Source organism: Ursus maritimus, unplaced genomic scaffold (assembly GCF_017311325.1).
Source record: "Ursus maritimus isolate PB19 unplaced genomic scaffold, ASM1731132v1 scaffold_35, whole genome shotgun sequence".
Taxonomy (NCBI): domain Eukaryota; kingdom Metazoa; phylum Chordata; class Mammalia; order Carnivora; family Ursidae; genus Ursus; species Ursus maritimus.
Window position 1 is genome coordinate 24,432,433 of NW_024426119.1, and position 17,881 is coordinate 24,450,313.

General features: G+C 37.5%; 1 protein-coding gene across 1 annotated transcript in view; it reads left to right on the forward strand.

Annotated features, from left to right (window-relative positions):
* SHC4 (SHC adaptor protein 4) overlaps positions 1–17,881 on the forward strand; it is a 139,273-nt gene that overhangs the window by 110,716 nt on the left and 10,676 nt on the right. Inside the window, exon 11 of the mRNA XM_008705936.2 lies at positions 13,294–13,547. Coding sequence (XP_008704158.1) covers positions 13,294–13,547 — 254 coding nt within the window. The remainder of the gene's footprint in view (positions 1–13,293; positions 13,548–17,881) is intronic.

Sequence of the window (17,881 nt, forward strand, 5' to 3'; positions counted from 1 at the left end):
CCTTTTTTTCAAATGAAGCTGCATTCACAGGGACTAGGGATCAGGACTTGAACATATCATTTTGGGGGCCACTGTTCAACTCGCTACATTGTCTCTCATTTTCAGGAAGGCTATTTCATTGGTCTCATTTTCAGGGAACAAAAAGGATTCTTTCTTACCTCAGTCTTATACACAGTTAATTGTGGAGATGTTATGGATTTCAAGGTTTTCGGACTTTGATTTTGAATAATCTTTTCAGATACTTTAATGGCTCCCAACTTTTGATTTCTGTTGTGTGCTTTTGCTGAAGGAAGGACTGTCAAAGCCAGGAGATAATTTTGAATTTGTTGGCATGCATGAGGAACAATGACCATTATTTGGCTCTGCTTAGTGATGGTTTTAATTTTACTCATTTCAAAACTCCTTGGTAAGTCATCTATACAGTACTAAAATAAGATGGCTCCTTTCTTCAGCCGTATACTGTGAGTAAAAGACAGTAAGACAAACACCATTTTCCTGTTAAATTGCTTCCAAGGGTAAATACATAAGCAAGAACAAAACAAAACAAAAGCCTACAATCAATTAAAAAATAGTAAACCAAAAAATGCTATTTATAAAATATTAAAGTCTGTTGGGTTCAAATTTGGGTGAGCCAAATTCGGGTCACTCCAAAGACGGAGAGCCAATCATTCAGAAAGTCCTTTTGCTAGCTGAGGAAGTCTCTCCAGACAATTTTCCAAGCTGGTGTGAGTAATGACAAGATGAAATTTTGGAGGGGATTTTGCTGAGCCTGGGCTTCACCAGACCACCTTAACTCCTACACTAAGAAACAAAGGTCCTCATTGCCAGCCACGTGACAAGCGAGCCATCTTCTTGCCAGCTTTCTAAGATCAGCCTTGGCACGCTAACAACCCGGTTGGATTCTCTGGAAGCAAACACTGAGATGGGGCTTTGGCATGCGGGGTGTTTATTGTGACCACTATTAGGAGGGGAGGGGGGAGAAGTAGGCTTGGGCAGAGGGAGAAGCAGTCCTGACAGAGCCTCAGCCAAATCTACTGAGAGTATGTGGGGCCCATCGGAGTTCTCCCACATTGGGCCCAAAGGGCTGGGCCTTTTATCCCACCTGTCTCAGCCTTTAGGTATAGGTCTTGTGAGGGAGGGCAAGTGTTTGGGCAAGGCAGCTCTGTGCAGGTGAGGCAGACCCTGAAGGGGCAGTCAGCTGCAGGCTGGCTGACGACATCTGGGGCACTTGGTCCTTCATCGAAGAGTTATCTGGGTAGTGCGTCTCCCACAGAGGGTGTCTTGTGTCATGGATGATGGGATATGCCGTCAATTTGTATTTTTGCAGGGAACTTAACTGTTCAGTGTACAGTGACTAGTGTGGATAAGGCAATATTTGTTCAAGGGACAGTTTTTTTTTTAGATTTTTTATTTATTTATTTGACAGAGATAGAGACAGCCAGCGAGAGAGGGAACACAAGCAGGGGGAGTGGGAGAGGAAGAAGCAGGCTCATAGCAGAGGAGCCTGATGTGGGGCTCGATCCCGGAACACCGGGATCGCGCCCTGAGCTGAAGGCAGACACTTAACAACTGCGCCACCCAGGCGCCCCCAAGGGACAGTTTTTTGAAAAAAGTTTCTGGACCTCATGTATTAATAGTAACTTGCTAAGAATATATACTTGATAGCTTCCATTTTATGGACTTTTCAAAGCAATAATATATTATTAGAAAACTCATTTAGCGGCTGGCCCCAATGAGGTGATCTGGGATATTCACTGATTCATAGCTATAGTTCCTTTATAAAACCTCTCATGTTAAAAATCTTTATAACTCAGGATATGGAAACAACCTATGTATCCATCAATAGACGGATAGATAAGGAAGATATGGGGTGAGAGAGAGAGAGAGAGAGAGAGAGAGAGTGTGTGTGTGTGTGTGTGTGTGTGTAATGGAATATTGCACAGCTATGAAAAAGAATGGGGTTGAGCCATTTGCAAAAACATGGATGGATCTTGAGAGTATTATGCTTAGTCAGAAATAAGTCAGACCGAGAAAGACAAATGCTGTATGATTTCACTCATATGTGAAATCTAAAAAGAAAGCAAATGAATAAACAAACAAGAAGCAGAGTCAGACCTATAAATACATGGGAAAAAACTGATGGTTGCCAGAGGGGAAGAGGGCTGAGGGGATGGGCAAAATGGGTGGAGGACAGCGGGAGATACAGGCCTCCACTTATGGAAAGAATATGTCATGGGAGTAAAAGGCATAGCATGGGGGGAATATCTGTATAATTTTAGCAAAGAAACTTTGCCTTTTGCCATAGACAATTCAAGGTAAAAATCAATCTATAATAGCATTCCTGTCATTAGCTGAAAGTAAATAAGGCCAGTTTTGTCCCAAATTGTACTGTCAAAATGCGTTTTCACTGATTACAGCCTTCTTTTTTCATCCTTTTGCTTCTCCCTGTATTGGTGGCAACGTGTTTAATAATTTAGTCTTCTGGTACTTTTTCACTCTACTTCCTACTAGCTTTAATGTACCATAGCCCTCCTGGGCTTCTTGCTACCATTGCTCTCTCCAAAAAAATTAATTCCAACTCCAAAAGTATAAATAGTATTGATTCAATAAAAATGAAGTAAGATGGAGTAGGGATAACTTTATACACGCTTTTCTGCAAAATGTCTTAAATACGCTTTTTAACCTTTTCTCCTTGATGTTTCCTTCTATTTGTTTCCTTACTTCCTCAAACATCCTCAGTAGCTTCTTTAGACCTACTTAGCCTCCCTTTTCCAGACAAAAGCTTACTGATTAGTTCAGTAAAACAAAACAAAGACAGATCTAGAGACAGGTACCTAGTATCTCTCGAGCATGCCTCCCGGGCTCCTCAGTCCATCCTGTTACACCATCAATGTAGGAGCAGCTCGACACAATCTTTATTTTTATCAAACGTGGCAGGAGGAAATTACTAATATGGATACAATCTAATTTTTGTGTTAATTAATTGTTTCAGTATAAGCAGTCATAACAAAGAATCCTCCCCCCAATATAATAGTGTAAAAAAGACTGAAGTTTACCTAGTAGCCCACAGATTGGTGGTACAGGACTGGTAGGAATGCTTTGCCATTCTCAACACCTGGCTTCGATCTCTGGTCTAAGGTGTTCCATCTCTGGTCTAAGAGTTTCAGTATGATCTGAGATCTTTAATCTGATCTAAGGTCTTTGATCTCTGCTCTGTGAGCTTGGGCTCTCACTATCACAGGAGCGTTCAGCCGGTAGGAAGAGAAAAAGGCGAAAAGAGTGTGCACATATTCCTTGAAAACACATGACCCAGAAGTGGCAGGCATCATTTCTTTGCACCTGCCATTGGCACAGCTTGGACATGTGGTCATACCTAACTTCAAAGGAGCTAGAATAGTTGTTCTGGCTGGGTGGCCATGTGCCCAGCTAAAACTTAGGAACCTATAACGTCATGCAAGGGAGAACAGATATCGGTGCACAACTAAACTGCCTGCCGCAAATATCCATGAGCTGTTCTTTTCACATAAAATGTATTTGCCCTCTCCCAAAGGGAGACCTTGCAAATATCTCATACAATTAGAGCATCCAGCTTAAAGCCCATGACATCTGTATCATGTGAAGTCCTCTCAATCAAGATTGGATGGGGATCCTTATTATTTGCCAAGTTGTCTGTCCCCTCCCACACCCAAAATTAGTGCTGAAAAGAGGGATAAGATAACCACAATAAAAGACCTATATTTACGAAAGGGAAGCACGCAAGACACACAGGGGTCCCTGGTACATAGCAATTACCAAATCCTGTCAGGCAGTAATTGTGAAGACTCCCTGAGCTGGCGGTGGAGAAAATGATTTGCTTGGACTCTGGTTCAGCTTTATGAGAGGAATCTCCTAGTTCGTTTTTATCTGTGGGCCTGGACTGTGTCCTCTGGGTTGTTCCGCCATTATGCCCCATGTACACATGTAAAGGTGATGTTGGAGAAAGTGCCTTTCTCAGGGGCATCACCACTTTTGCAGCCTATTTTCTGTGGTGTGGGCTTGATAAATTGGAGTTTGCTTTAGAAGCCAGAAAGGCACAGACAAGGAGGGATTGTGATTCATTGGCAATGTAATTTCCTTAAAAACTTAGTAGGATTCTGCTTTATTTGCTTAGAGTCAGTTCCTCATGAAATTTCCCACAGTGTTCCTTTATTATCCTCCTATTGCCTGAAGGATGCCTTCTCTCTTTCCTGTTATTGGTAATTTATGTGTTCTCTCTTCTTGATCAGTGTTCTTTGAGATTTTATTAATTTAATTGATCTTTCTAAAGGATCCGGGTTTTGGTTTCGTTTTCTCTATTGTCTATTTTCTGTTTCATTGATTTTCTTTTTTTTTTTTCTTTTTTATGCTCTCCTTCTACTCTCAATTAAATTTTCTCTTATTTATCTGGCTTATACTATATTTTCTTCTATTGGCTTTATAGTTTTATTTCCATAATAAAATATTTACCTCACATGAACTTTATATTTTCTATGAGGTAGGGGGTCTAACTTCATTTTACGTATGTAAGTGATCCAGCTTTGTAATCACCATTGACTAAATAATTTCCTCTTTCTCTAATGTCACCCTCCATTAGACTAGATTCTTTCTATGTATGTGAATCTGTTTCTGGGCCTTTATTATACTTTCTATTGCCCTACTTACTTGTTCTATACCAGTATGTTAATTAGTGTGGCTTTGTAATGCATCGTAATAGACATATAATTCTTTATGTTACTGGACATTTTTCTCTGGGTATATCTCAAACTTTCACTTATTATTGGCATTTTATGTTAATATCTTTTTCTACCAACTTTTTAGACACTTTATAGAGGTGAATGTATTTTTCTCCTCAATAATGCAAATAAATTTCTATTTTATAATTTTTACACACCCAAGATTCCATACTGATGAACAATATATGGTCAATTCTCATAGTTCATGGATTCCGTATTGGAGAACTTGTTTACTTGCTAATATGTATTTGTAACCCTAAAATAGTCATGGCACTTTTGTGACCGTACGTAGACATGCAGTGAGCAACAAAAATTTGAGTCGCCCAACACACACCTTTCCAGTTAAGGTCAAACAAGGTAACGCCCTGCCTTCCTGTTCCAGCTCTCATATTGTAAACAAGCATCCTTTGCAGTCCACTTAGTGCCATGTATGTTGCATTTTTGTGCTATTTGTTCATGATTTTGCTCTTTAGAATAGTCCCCGAGTGTTTTGCCTAAGTGCTGTATCTATTGTTCCCAACTGCAGGAGATTGTGATGTGCCTGATAGAGAAAATCCGCGTAGTAGATACGCTTCATTCAGGCATGCGTTGGCTCTAAGTTCAGTGTTCCCGAATCAGCAGTATCTATGAAATAAGGTGTCTTTAAACAGGAACACACATAAAACAAGGTTATGTATCGATCGACTGATGATCATGTTCTGACCTGAGGCTTGGAGGAACCTAACCCTGTGTTTCTCCTGCGGACAGTGTTTCAGTTTTGACTAATTCAGTGTTCTTAGCAACTCTGAAAAATAAAACTACTGTCCATGAAGAGAATTAACTACTTAAGTCCTCTCAAATCAAAGATGGAGTCATTTTAACATGTTGTGGGGGGGAAAGGGTAGGCTTTTCTTCCCACGACAGAAAACTGCAGATTGTCCCCCAGCCCTGACACTTTTCTCACAAATTTAGTCCCTCTTCTGAATTTATCTTTAGTTATGTGACTATCCTGACATTTGTATACATTTTTTATTCTATAAATAGATTTTTTTTTAAATTCAAAAGTAACACAAATGCTCATGGAAGAAATCTAAATAATAAATATAGTATAAAAAATAACATAAAATGTCCCTCCTCAAGTTTCAATACTGGATTCAACTCCCTAGATATTAACAGTTTCTTCCTGATTACTACCAGAACGTTAATGCAGAGTTAAATAGCTACCTACCTACTTATGCATTTCCATCCCTACCTACCTACCTACCTATCATCTCACTATCTCCTTTAAAAATAAAGTTATAACCCCCTTAGAAGTTATGATAACCCCCTTCTATACTTGCTTATTTCACGCTTCCATTTTAGAGATTTGTCCAAATTAGCATGTAATATCCTTTGTTATTTTCTTTTTTTCTGTTTTGTTGAGATATAATTGACATGTAACATTGTACTAGTGATTTGATATGTGTATATATTGCAAAATGATTAACACACTAACTTCAGTGTGGTATCCATCCATTACTTCACATAGTTAAAAAATTTCTTTCTTGTGATGAGAAATTTTAAGATTTACTCTCTTAGCAACTTTCAAATATGCAACACAGTATTGTTAACTATAGCTGCAGGCTGTATATTACATCCCCAGGACCTATTTATCTTATTATAACTGAATGATCGTAACTTTTTACCATCTTCACCCGTTTCTCCCACCCCTCACTCCCTGCCTTTGGGACTCATCAATATGTTTCCTATTTCTGTGAGTTTTGTTTTCTTCCACGTATAAGTGAGGTCATGTAGTATTTGTCTTTCTCTGTCTGACATATTTCAGTTAGCATAATTCCCTCAAGGTCCATGGCCATGTTGCAAATGGCAGGATTTCCTACCTTCTTATGGCTGAATAATATTCCTCTGTGTGTGTGTGTGTGTGTGTGTGTGTGTGTGTGTAAAATCAACCAATCACATTTACATTATCCATTCATCCATCAGTGGATATTGAGGCCGTTGTCATGTCTTGGGTTTTGTAAATCGTGCTGCAGTGAACATGGGGATACGGTATCTCTTTGAGATAGTGATTTTGTTCCTTTGGATATATACCAACAAGTGGAATTTCTCGATCATACAGTAGTTCTACTTTTAATTTTTTGAAGAATCTCCGTACCATTTTCCATAGTGGCTGCAGCAATTTACATTCCCACCAATAGTGCGTGCGGGGTTTTTTTTTTTCCTCCACATCTTTGCCAACATTTATCTCCTGTCTTTTTGATGATAAACAGGTGTGAGGTGTTATTTCATTGCAGTTTTGATTTGCATTTCTCTGATGATTAGTGATGTCGAGAACCTTTTTATGTACCTGTTAGCCATTTGTATGTCTTCTCTAGAAAAATGTCTATTCAGTTCCTCTGATCATTTTTTAATTGGATTGTTTGGGTTTTTTGCTATTGAGTTGTATGTGTTCTTTGGATATTAACGCCTTATCAGATCAGTGATTTGCAAATATTTTCTCCTATTCCATGGGTTGCCTTTTTGTTTTGTTTATGGTTTCCTTTGCTGTGAAGATTTTTATTTTGATGTGGCCCTTACTTATTTATTTTTGCTTTTGTTGCTTTTGCTTTTAGTGTCAAATCCAAAAAATCATTGTCAAGACTGATGTCAAGGAGCTTACACCTTATGTTTTCTTGTAGAAGTCATATGGGTTCAGGTCTTACATTCAAGTCTTTAATCCATTTTGAGTTTGTTTTTGTGTATGGTGTAAGACGGGGTCCAATTTCATTCATTTGCATATGGCTGTCCAGTTTTCTCAACGTCACTTGTTAAAGACATTATCCTTTCCCCATGGTATGTTCTTAGCTCCTTTGTCATAAGTTAATTACTATAAGTGTGAGTGTGTTCTTGGACTTTCTATTTCGTTTCATTGTTCTGTGTGTCTGTTTTTATGCCAATACCACACTGTTTTGATTATTATAGCTTTGAAATATAGTTTGAAATTAGGAAACATGATGCCTCTAGCTTGGTTCTTTTTTCGCAGGTTTGCTCTGGCTATTTGAAACCTTTCGTGGTTCCACACGAATTTAAGAGTTAGCATTGTTTGTTCTAATTCTATGAAAAATGCCATTGAAATTTTTGATGGGGATTGCACCGAATCTGTACATTGTTTTGGGTATTATGGACATTTTAACAATGCTAGTACTTTCAATCTATGAGCACAGACTATTTTTCCATTTATTTGTGTCTTCAGTTTTTTTTCATCAATGTGTTAGAGTTTTCATGAACAGATCTTTAACTCCCTTGCTTAAATTTATTCTTAAGTATTTTATTATTAGTATTATTTTTCAAAGTTTTATTTATTTAAAAAATCTCTACACCCAATGTAGGGTTTGAACTCACAATTCTGAGATCAGGACTCACATACTGTTTGGACTGAGCCAGCCAGGTGCCCCAGTATTTTATTATTTTTGATGCTATTGTAACTGGAATTGTTTTCTTAATCTCTCTTTCTGATAGTTTATTAGTTTATAGAAATACAACTAGTTTTCATGGATTGACTTTGTATCCTACAACTTTACTGAATTCATTTATTTGTTCTAACAGGTTTTTTGGTGGAGGCTTTAGGATTTTTCTACATATAATTTTATGTCACCTGCAAATAGAAACAGATTTACTTCTTCCCATCCAATTTAGATACCTTTTATTTCTTTTTCTTGCCTAATTGCTCTGGCAAGAACTTCCAACACTCTGTTGAATGAATGTGGGGAGAGTGGGCATCCTTTTGTTCCCAATCTTAGAAGAAAAGCTTTCAGCTTTTCACTGGTGGGCATGATATTAGCTGTGGGCTTGTCATATATGGTCTTTATTATGTCGAGGTACATTTCCATCATACTGACTTTGTTGAGAGCTTTTATCATGAGTGGATGTTGAATTTTGTCAAATGCCTTTTCTGCATCTTTTGAGGTGATCATCTGGTTTTATCCTTCTCTAATGTGATGTGTCACACTGATTAATTTGTGGATGTTGAACAATCCTGCATCCCTAGAATAAATCTCACTCGATCATGGTATATGATCCTTTTCTTTTGATTTATTGTTGAATTTGGTTTGCTACTATTTCCTTGAGGACTTTGCATCTATGTTCATCAGGGATATTGTCCTGTAATTTTTGTGTGTGTGTGTGGTATCCTTGTCTGGTTTTGGTATCAAGGTAATGCTGGTATCAGGGTAATGCTGGCATTGTAAATCAATGTTGAAAATTGTTGAGTTTGGAAGCATTACCACCTATCTTTTGGAAGAGTTTGAGAACAATTGGAATTGATTTCTCTTTAAATGTTAAGTAAAATTCACCTGTGAAGCCATCTGGTTCTGGGCTTTTCTTTGCTGGGTGTTTTTTGATTAGTGATTCAATTTAAAGTCTTTACTACTAATTCATCTATTCAGATTTTCTATTTCTTCATGATTCAGTATTGATAGTTTGTATGTTTTTAGGAATTATTCCATTTTTCTAGGTTATCCCATTTGTTGGCATATAATTGTTCAGAGTAGTCTCTTACGATCCTTTGTATTTATATGGTGTCACTTCTCCCTTTTCATTTCTTTTTTTTTTTTTTTTAAGATTTTACTTATTTATTTGACAGACAGAGAGAGAGCACAAGTAGGCAGAGAAGCAGGCAGAGGGAGAGGGAGAAGCAGGCTCTCTGCTGAGCAGGGAGCCTGACGTGGGGCTTGAACCCAGGACCCTAGGATCATGACCTGAGCCAAAAACAGTCGCCCAACTGACTGAGCCACTCAGACGCCCCTCCCTTTTCATTTCTAATTTTATTTATTTGAGCCCTCTCTTTTTTTTCTTGGTAAGTCTAGTTAAAAGCTTGTTTATTTTATTTATCTTAGTTTCATTGAGTATTTTGTGTTGTCTTTTTACTCTCTATTTCATTAATCCTGCTCTGATCTTTGATTTTTTTTTCTTCTATTAAATTTGGGCTTAGTTTGTTCATTTTAGAGTAGCTTTGAAGTGTATAGTTAGGTTGTTTATTTGAGATCTTTCTTTTTTCTTAATATAGGTATTAATTACTTTGAACTTCTCAAACTGCCTTTGATAGCATCCCATAAATTTTGGTATGTAGTGTTTTCATTTTCATTTGTCTCAAGATATTTTCTGATTTATCTTTTGATTTATCCTTTGACCCATTTATTGTTTAGTACCATGCTGTTTAATTTTCACATATTTGTGAATTTCCTAGTTTTCTTCTTGTAATTAATTTCTAGTTTCATATCATTGTGGTCAGAAAAGATGCTTGATATTATTTCATTTTTAAAAAATTTGTTAAGGCTTGTTTGTGGCCTAACATATGATCTATCCTGGAAAATGTCCCATATACACTTGAGAAGAATGTGTATTCTATTGCTTTTGGGTGAAATGTGTTGTAAATGTCTGTTGAGTCAATCTGGTCTAATGTGTAGTTTATGTCCAATGTTTCCTTACTGATTATCTGTCTGGATGATCTATCTATTATTGAAAATGGGATATTAAAGTCCCCTACTTCTACTATGTTGCTGTCTATTTCTCTCTTCAAGTCTTCAATATTTGCTTTACATATTTATGTCCTCCTATGTTGGATGAACAAACCTTTGTTATTTTCAACTGTTTTATAGTATCCTATCATATGAGTACATCATGGTTTATATAACTATTCCCTTATTGATGAACATCTAATATTTTTCAGTCATTTGCTAATATAATAATCATTACTACCCAAAAATACCCAATTGCATTGTGCTTTTTATTTTATTTTTTATTTTATTGTTTTTTTTTTTAAGATTTTATTTATTTATTTGACAGAGAGAGAGAGACAGCCAGCAAGAGAGGGAACACAAGCAGGGGGAGTGGGAGAGGAAGTGCGGGGCTCGATGCCAGGACTGTGGGATCACACCCTGAGCCGAAGGCAGAGGCTTAACGACTGAGCCACCCAGGCGCCCCAGCATGTGCTTTTTAAAAATTGATTGCATCAGTACACTACCTTCACAGTTCACATTGGTTTCTTTAAATGTCTCATTCTTTATCATTGGGATTACTTGCAATTTTAATCTGATTTTGCATGTCAGATTTTTTTCTCCCTTAAGCCATATGCCTCCTCTCTGAGGTTTTACCCATCAGATGCTTATGGATGTGGATATTCATATCTATCTTGAGCTTTCCTGAATTTCAGATTGTGAACAATATGTCTTCAGTTGCCATGGGAATTCCAAGATGACATGATTACTTTCTTCCATGATTCCTATCACTTTTTTTTCTTTTCTAGGTCTCAGTTAAATACAGAGTGGCCTTCCTTGTTGCTTCCTTAACCTCCACTACTGAGAAAATAAGTTATTAATTATATCAAGTCGATAACTTTATATAAATAACTAGATTTAAATTATTATTATCTTTCTCAAAGTCTACATTATGTAAGAAAGGAGTCAATAATAGGTAATTGTTCAAGAGTAGTTGTAGTTGGTGATGGGATCATAGGTGATTACTTTTCTTTGTTTCTCTGTGTTTCCCGGATTTTAAAAAAGTAGCATGCATAACTTTTTAAATTAAAACAAAATTTTTAAAAAATCTGTCAGATATTCTGCTTTTAGGAAAATTAGATTTTCAGTAAATGTTTAGATGATTGAAATGTCCCAGTACAGTGTATGTTGTTCTTGTGCTAATTTGGGAAACTGTGTTAGGAAAATATTGTCCATATCCTCAGGCTGGCCCATGATCTGTTGCCTCTTTTCAAGATGATATAATGTCTGTTTTTCTTTTGTTTTGTCCTGGTCCAAAAGCTCTCCACCCTTATCTCAGAATAAACTGGAAGCCATCATGTGTTACAATGTGTGTGCCCACACGCGCACACACGCACGCATCTCTCTTCCACTCACAAAACACTTTCCCTCTCCCTCCCTAACACAAACACATGCACAGCTACTTATCAGAGTTCTCTATTATGCCTGAAAGCAAGCAGCACTAAGGCCAACTTCATTTGTTATTCATCAAATCTGGACACATTTCTTCAGCCATTTTCTGGCAACAGTAGATAATCTGATTGTAGAGGAGAATATTTTCAGCCATTAAATACAGACTAAAGTTATTTTCAAAAAGATATATTTGTGAATGCTGCATCATAATTGTGCTATGCAGAGAGAAGTTCCTAAGTAGAGACAAAACTATAACATATTAACAGAAGAATTGGGTTATGTCTACAGGGCCCTGGTTGCCTATATCAATGACTTCATGAGATTGCCATGTGTAACTTGTAAAACTTAGAGTTAAGAGGATTTCTCATTTGTGAGACCCTTGCATAAGGACATGGAAACACACCTTTGCGTTTATAAAGATGAAAGCTGGTTTCTATGCAGACAATCCTTTGCATTTAAAAAGACAAAGTCTGATTTCTGTGGTTATTTTCCTAGAAAATCTGCCATATGAAACATACAACTTTTACCTGGATTCAGACCTAAGAATTGTATTTTTTTACTTCTGGAGATGCTGTGTATCATCCTGATAGCCTCGCTATTTACTGGGGCCATTGTCGGTACTACAGAAGTAGAGTGGCTAGACCAATTTTGAAAATGGAAAAATTTTCACATTCAAGGCAAGGGTCTTAGAGTGTGGTGATTTAGAACTTGGACTTCAGAGTCAAATAGATCTCATTTCAAAGTCTAGATTTACAACAGACTAGCAGTATGACTTTTGGTAAGACATTTAGTCTTTTTAATATCCATTTCCTAGTTTTGGCGAACGAAAGAAGAAGATATATGTAGAACATTGGACAGTAGCTGTCATTCTTGATAAATGTGAGCTACACAATAATTATCACTGTGAGTATCAGTAATACGATTCAGTGCCACCTGGATATATCTTCTCACCCCACTGCCCTCGACTCTGGGTAATATTTATTCTGTAGAACTGTAGGGAGCTGCCTCAGACCAGGGCCTCCCTGATGTGTTCTCTTCTTTTACCTGATTAACTCTGTGTTGTCCACGCAGGTGAATGGCACAAACACCGGAGTGGTCACTTAATAGGAATGCTGTGAAGTTCAGCATAGCTTTGAAGTTTTGGGTCAGAAGCATCTCTGCAGCACATTAGTAATTTGGTTTAAAAATAAAAAGCTAAATACTCAAAACTGGGCATAGTCTGAAGTTACTGTAGGCATTTTCAAAGAGTTTAGGAATAATTTAGAAGTTATCTGTGATCCGGGTACTGCATAAGCTTCTTTCTCTTTAACATACAGCCCCTGGGACATAAAGTGCCTCCCTCTGCAGTTATGAAAGCAGTTCTCGTGGGTCAGTTCCATTTCTCATCTGAAAGGAAAACTCCTGCACCTGGGCAAGCCTTTCCCGGTAACAGAAGCCAAAGGCAATGTTTGGACCTACCATTAAATTAAAGCCTGTTGGAAGTTCTCGAAAGAAAAACCCCATTTGTTCCAGAAGCAGCATTATTTAAACAGTGCACGGCACACAGTAGGGCCTCAAGTTGTATGTGCTGAATGAATGAATGAATGAATGGAAGAGGAGGTAACTTGGTGATGTCTCTGTTTGTGTTTTGACTCTAGAAGCACCAGAAACCGTTCAGCCAGGTGCCACGGCCCAGCCTGCCAGCTCACATTCTTTGCCACACATTAAGCAGCAGCTGCGGAATGAAGACTGCTACCATGGCAAACTGAGCAGGAAGGCAGCAGAGAGCCTCTTGGTAAAGGATGGGGACTTTTTGGTTCGAGAGAGTGCAACATCTCCTGGCCAGTATGTGCTAAGTGGCCTACAGGGAGGCCAGGCAAAGCATCTTCTCCTGGTGGATCCTGAAGGCAAGGTATCATTGTCCTCTTATTACAGTTTTCACAAATAAGGTTATTCTGAATGATTGGTCCAAACCCTGATGTTGAAGCATGGTAAAGCTAAGGGTTTCCTTTCTCTTGAACCCTCCAGCTGGAGCAGGAAGTGCTAACTAAGGGCTAGGGGAGGGGTTTGAGAGGGAGCGACCCTGGAAGATCATGTAAAGGACAGCTCTTTCTGCCCTTCTCACTTCAATTCAGTGAACTAGATGAATACTGACTACATGGAAGTACAAGGATTCACAGTTGACCGTTGTTCAGTATCACGCATATTGTCCTTGCTATCGGAGTGCTTGTAGCTTATAATTTCATAAAGCAGATGCTTAAATAATTATAACACAAGTATAAATGACATAAGAATGGTTCAACCAAAGCATTATGGTGTTTCTCAGGATAGAGGAGTGCTGTGGTTGAGGCAAACTAAAGGCTTCTTGCGGAGTCTGTCATGTAAGATGAACCTTGAAAGACAGCAACATTTTAAAAGGGGTACATTTGGAGCATAGGGAAGGAAGCACAAGAACAGACAGAGCAGAAGAATGGCTTTCAGCCAATAAAAAAATGTATGGCTAGGCAGAGGATGCCTGTAGACAGAAATGACCCTGGACAAAAAAACAGTTAACAAAATGGCAATAGTCTTTCCCTGTTAATAATTAGTTTAAATGTAAATGGATTAGGCTCCTCAGTCAAAAAATAGAGAATAGCTGAATGGATATAAGCAAGATCAGACTATATGCTGTCTAGAAGAGACTCACTTTAGTTTTAAGGACACACATAGTCTGAAAGTGAAAGGATGGATAAAGATATTCCATGCAAAGGATAACCAAAAGAGAGCAGGGGTGGCCATACTTATATCAGACAAAATAGACTTCAAGTCAAAAACTGTCGAAAGAGACAAAGAAGGACATTATATAATGATAAAAGGATCAATTCACCAGGAAGATATAACGATTATAAATGTATATGCACCCAACATCAGAGTACCTAGAAATATGACACAAACATTTACAGAACTGAAGGGAGAAATAGTAACACGATAATAGTGGGAGATTTCAATGCCCCACTTTCAATAATGGATAGAACGTCCAGTCAGAAGGACTTGAACAACAGTGTAGACCAAATGGACCTAACAGACATATACAGAACATTCCACCCGATGGCAGCAGAATACACATTCTTCTCAAGCATACTCAGAGCATTCCCATGTTAGATCACAAATACTAGGGCAGATCACATATTAGGTCACAAAACAAGTCTTAGGAGATATAAGAAGAGTGAAATCATACCAAGTATCTTTTCTTATCACAATGAAATGAAACTAGAAATCAATGGCAGAGAGAAAATTCACAAATAGGTGGAGTTAAACAACACACTCTTGAACAACCAGTGTCAAAGAGGAAATCAAGGGGGAAATTAGAAAATATCTGGAAACAAATGGAAATGAAAACACAACATACGAGAAGAATGGGATGCATCAGAAGCAGTCTGAAGGAAGTTGATGGTGATAAATGCCTACACTGAAAAGAAAAAGAAAAAGATCTCAAATAAACAATCTAACTTTACGCCTCAAGGAACTATAAAAAGAGCAAACTAAACCCAAAATTAGCAGAAGAAAGGAAATATTTCAGATTACAACAGGAATAAGTGAAAGAGAATAGAAAAATAATAGGAAAAATCCACAAAACTACAAGTTGGTGTTTTGAAAAGATACACAAAACTGACCAACTGTTAGCTAGATTGGCTAAGAAAGCAAGAGGGAAGACTCAAATAAAATCAGAAAGGAAAGAAGAGACTTTACACCCGATGCCAAATTAAATAATTAAATGATTATATTAAATTAAATGATTATAAGAGATTATTAAGAACAATTATATGCCAACAAATTGGATAGCCCAGAAGAAATAAATTCCTAAAAACATACAACCTACCAAGATTGAACCATGAAGAAACAGAAAATCTGAATAAATTACTAGTAAGGAGATTGAATCACTAATCAAAAACTGTCCAATAAAAAAAAGTCCAGGACCAGATGGTTTCGCTTGTAAATACTTTCAAACATTTAAAGAATTTTGTCAATGCTTCTTAAACTTTTCCCAAAAAAATGAAGAGGAGGGGCGCCTCGGTGGCTCAGTTGGTTAAGCATCTGCCTTTGGCTCAGGTCATGATCTTGGGATCCTGAGATTCCCCCCCCCACTCCCCCCACCCACGACTGTAGGGCTCCCTGCTCAGCAGGGAGACTGCTTCTCCCTCGCCCTCTGCCCCTCCCCCCACTTATGCTCTCTTGCACGGTCTCTCTCTCTCAAATAAATAAAATCTTTTTTAAAAATGAAGAGGAAAAATACTTAAAAACTCATTTTGTGAGGTCTGCATTACCCATATACCAAAACTAGAAAAAGGCACTACAAGGAAAGAAAACAGAGGCCAGTATGTCTGATGAACATATATACAAAAATCCTTAACAAAATACTAGCAAACTACATTCAACAGTTCATTAAAGGATCATATACCATGACCAAGTGGAATTTATCCCTGGATTGCCAGGAAGTTTCAACAAAGTAAATCAATCAGTGTGGCACACCACATTAACAAAATGATGGATAAAAATCATATGGTCATCTCAATAGATGAACCAAAAGCATTTGACAGAACTCAACACCCTTTCATGATTAAAAACAACAACAACAACAACAACAACAACAACAACAACACTCAACAAACTAGGAGTAGAAGGAAATTACCTCAGCATGACAAAGGCCATATGTTTAAAGCCTACAGCTAATACCATACGCACAGTGAAAAACAGAAAGCTTTTCCTCTCACCACTTTTATTCAACATAGTACTGGAAGTACTATCCAGAGAAATTAGGCAAGAAAAAGAAATAAAAGGCATCCAAACTGGAAAGGAAGAAGTAAAATTATCTCTTCACAGATGATATAATCTTATATGTAGACAATCCTGAAGATTCCACAGAAAACCTGTTATGACTAACAATTTCAGCAACATTGCAGAATAGAAAGTGAACATACAAAAATCAGTTGCATTTGTATATAATAATAATGAACAATCTCAGAAGGAAATTAAGAAAACAATCTCATTTACAATACCATCAAAAAGAATAAAATACTTAAGAATAAATGTAACGAAGGAGGCAAAAAGACTTATACAGCGAAAACTACAAAACATTGCTGACTGAGAGAAATTAAAAAAAAAAAACACAAATGGAAAGACATCCCATGTTCATGGATTAGAAGATTTAATATTTTAAAAATCTCCATATTACCCAAAGTAATCTACAAATTCAGTGCAATCTCCATAGAAATTCTAATAGCATTTTTTATAGAAATAGAAATACACTCTTCGTATTCATTTGGGACCACAGAGGACCCTAAATAGCCGAAACAATCTTGAGAAAGAAAAATGAAGCTGGAGACATCACACTTACTGATTTCAAAGCTAGAGTAATCAAACCAGTATGATACTGGCATGAAGACAGACATATAGACCAATGGAATAGAATAGGGAGCCCAGAGATAAACCTATGCATATATGGTCAAGTGATCTTTGAAAATATTGCCAAGAATACACAATGGGGAAAGAATACTCTTTTCAACAAATGGTTTTGGGAAAATGATATCCACATGTGAAGAATAAAATTAGACCTCTATATTATACCGCATATAAAAAGTAACTCAAAATAGATTAAAGACTTATATGTAAGCTCTGACACTATAAAGCTCCTAGGAGAAAACATAAGAGGAAAATTTCATAATATTGCTCTTGGCAATGATTTCTTGGATATAACACCAAAAATACAAACACACGCAAAAATAGACAAGTGAGACTATATAAAACTAAAAAAATTTCTGCACAGCAAAGGAAACAATCAACAGAGTAAAAATCAGAATGGGAGATAATATTTGCAAACCATATATCTGGTAAGGGGTTAATTTTCAAAGTATATAAGAAATTTCTATAACCTAATAGCAAAAAGACAAATAATCTGATTTAAAAATGGACAGATGGAGAGGAGTTAAGATGGCGGAGGAGTAGGGGACCCCTTTTTCAGCCGGTCCCCTGAGTCGAGCTGGATAGGTACCAGACCAGCCTAAATAACCACGGAATCAGCCTGAGACGCAGGAAGACGCATCTGGATCTCTACAAATGAACATCTCCAGCGCTGAGTATTGAGGTACGAAGAGGGGAGCTGTAAACCGTGCACAGATATCGGAAGATAAACGGAAGGGGGAGGGAGCCGCCGCGTTTGGGCGCCGGGAAGCGGTAGCCACTTGCACGGGGGAGCAGGCGGGCTCGTGG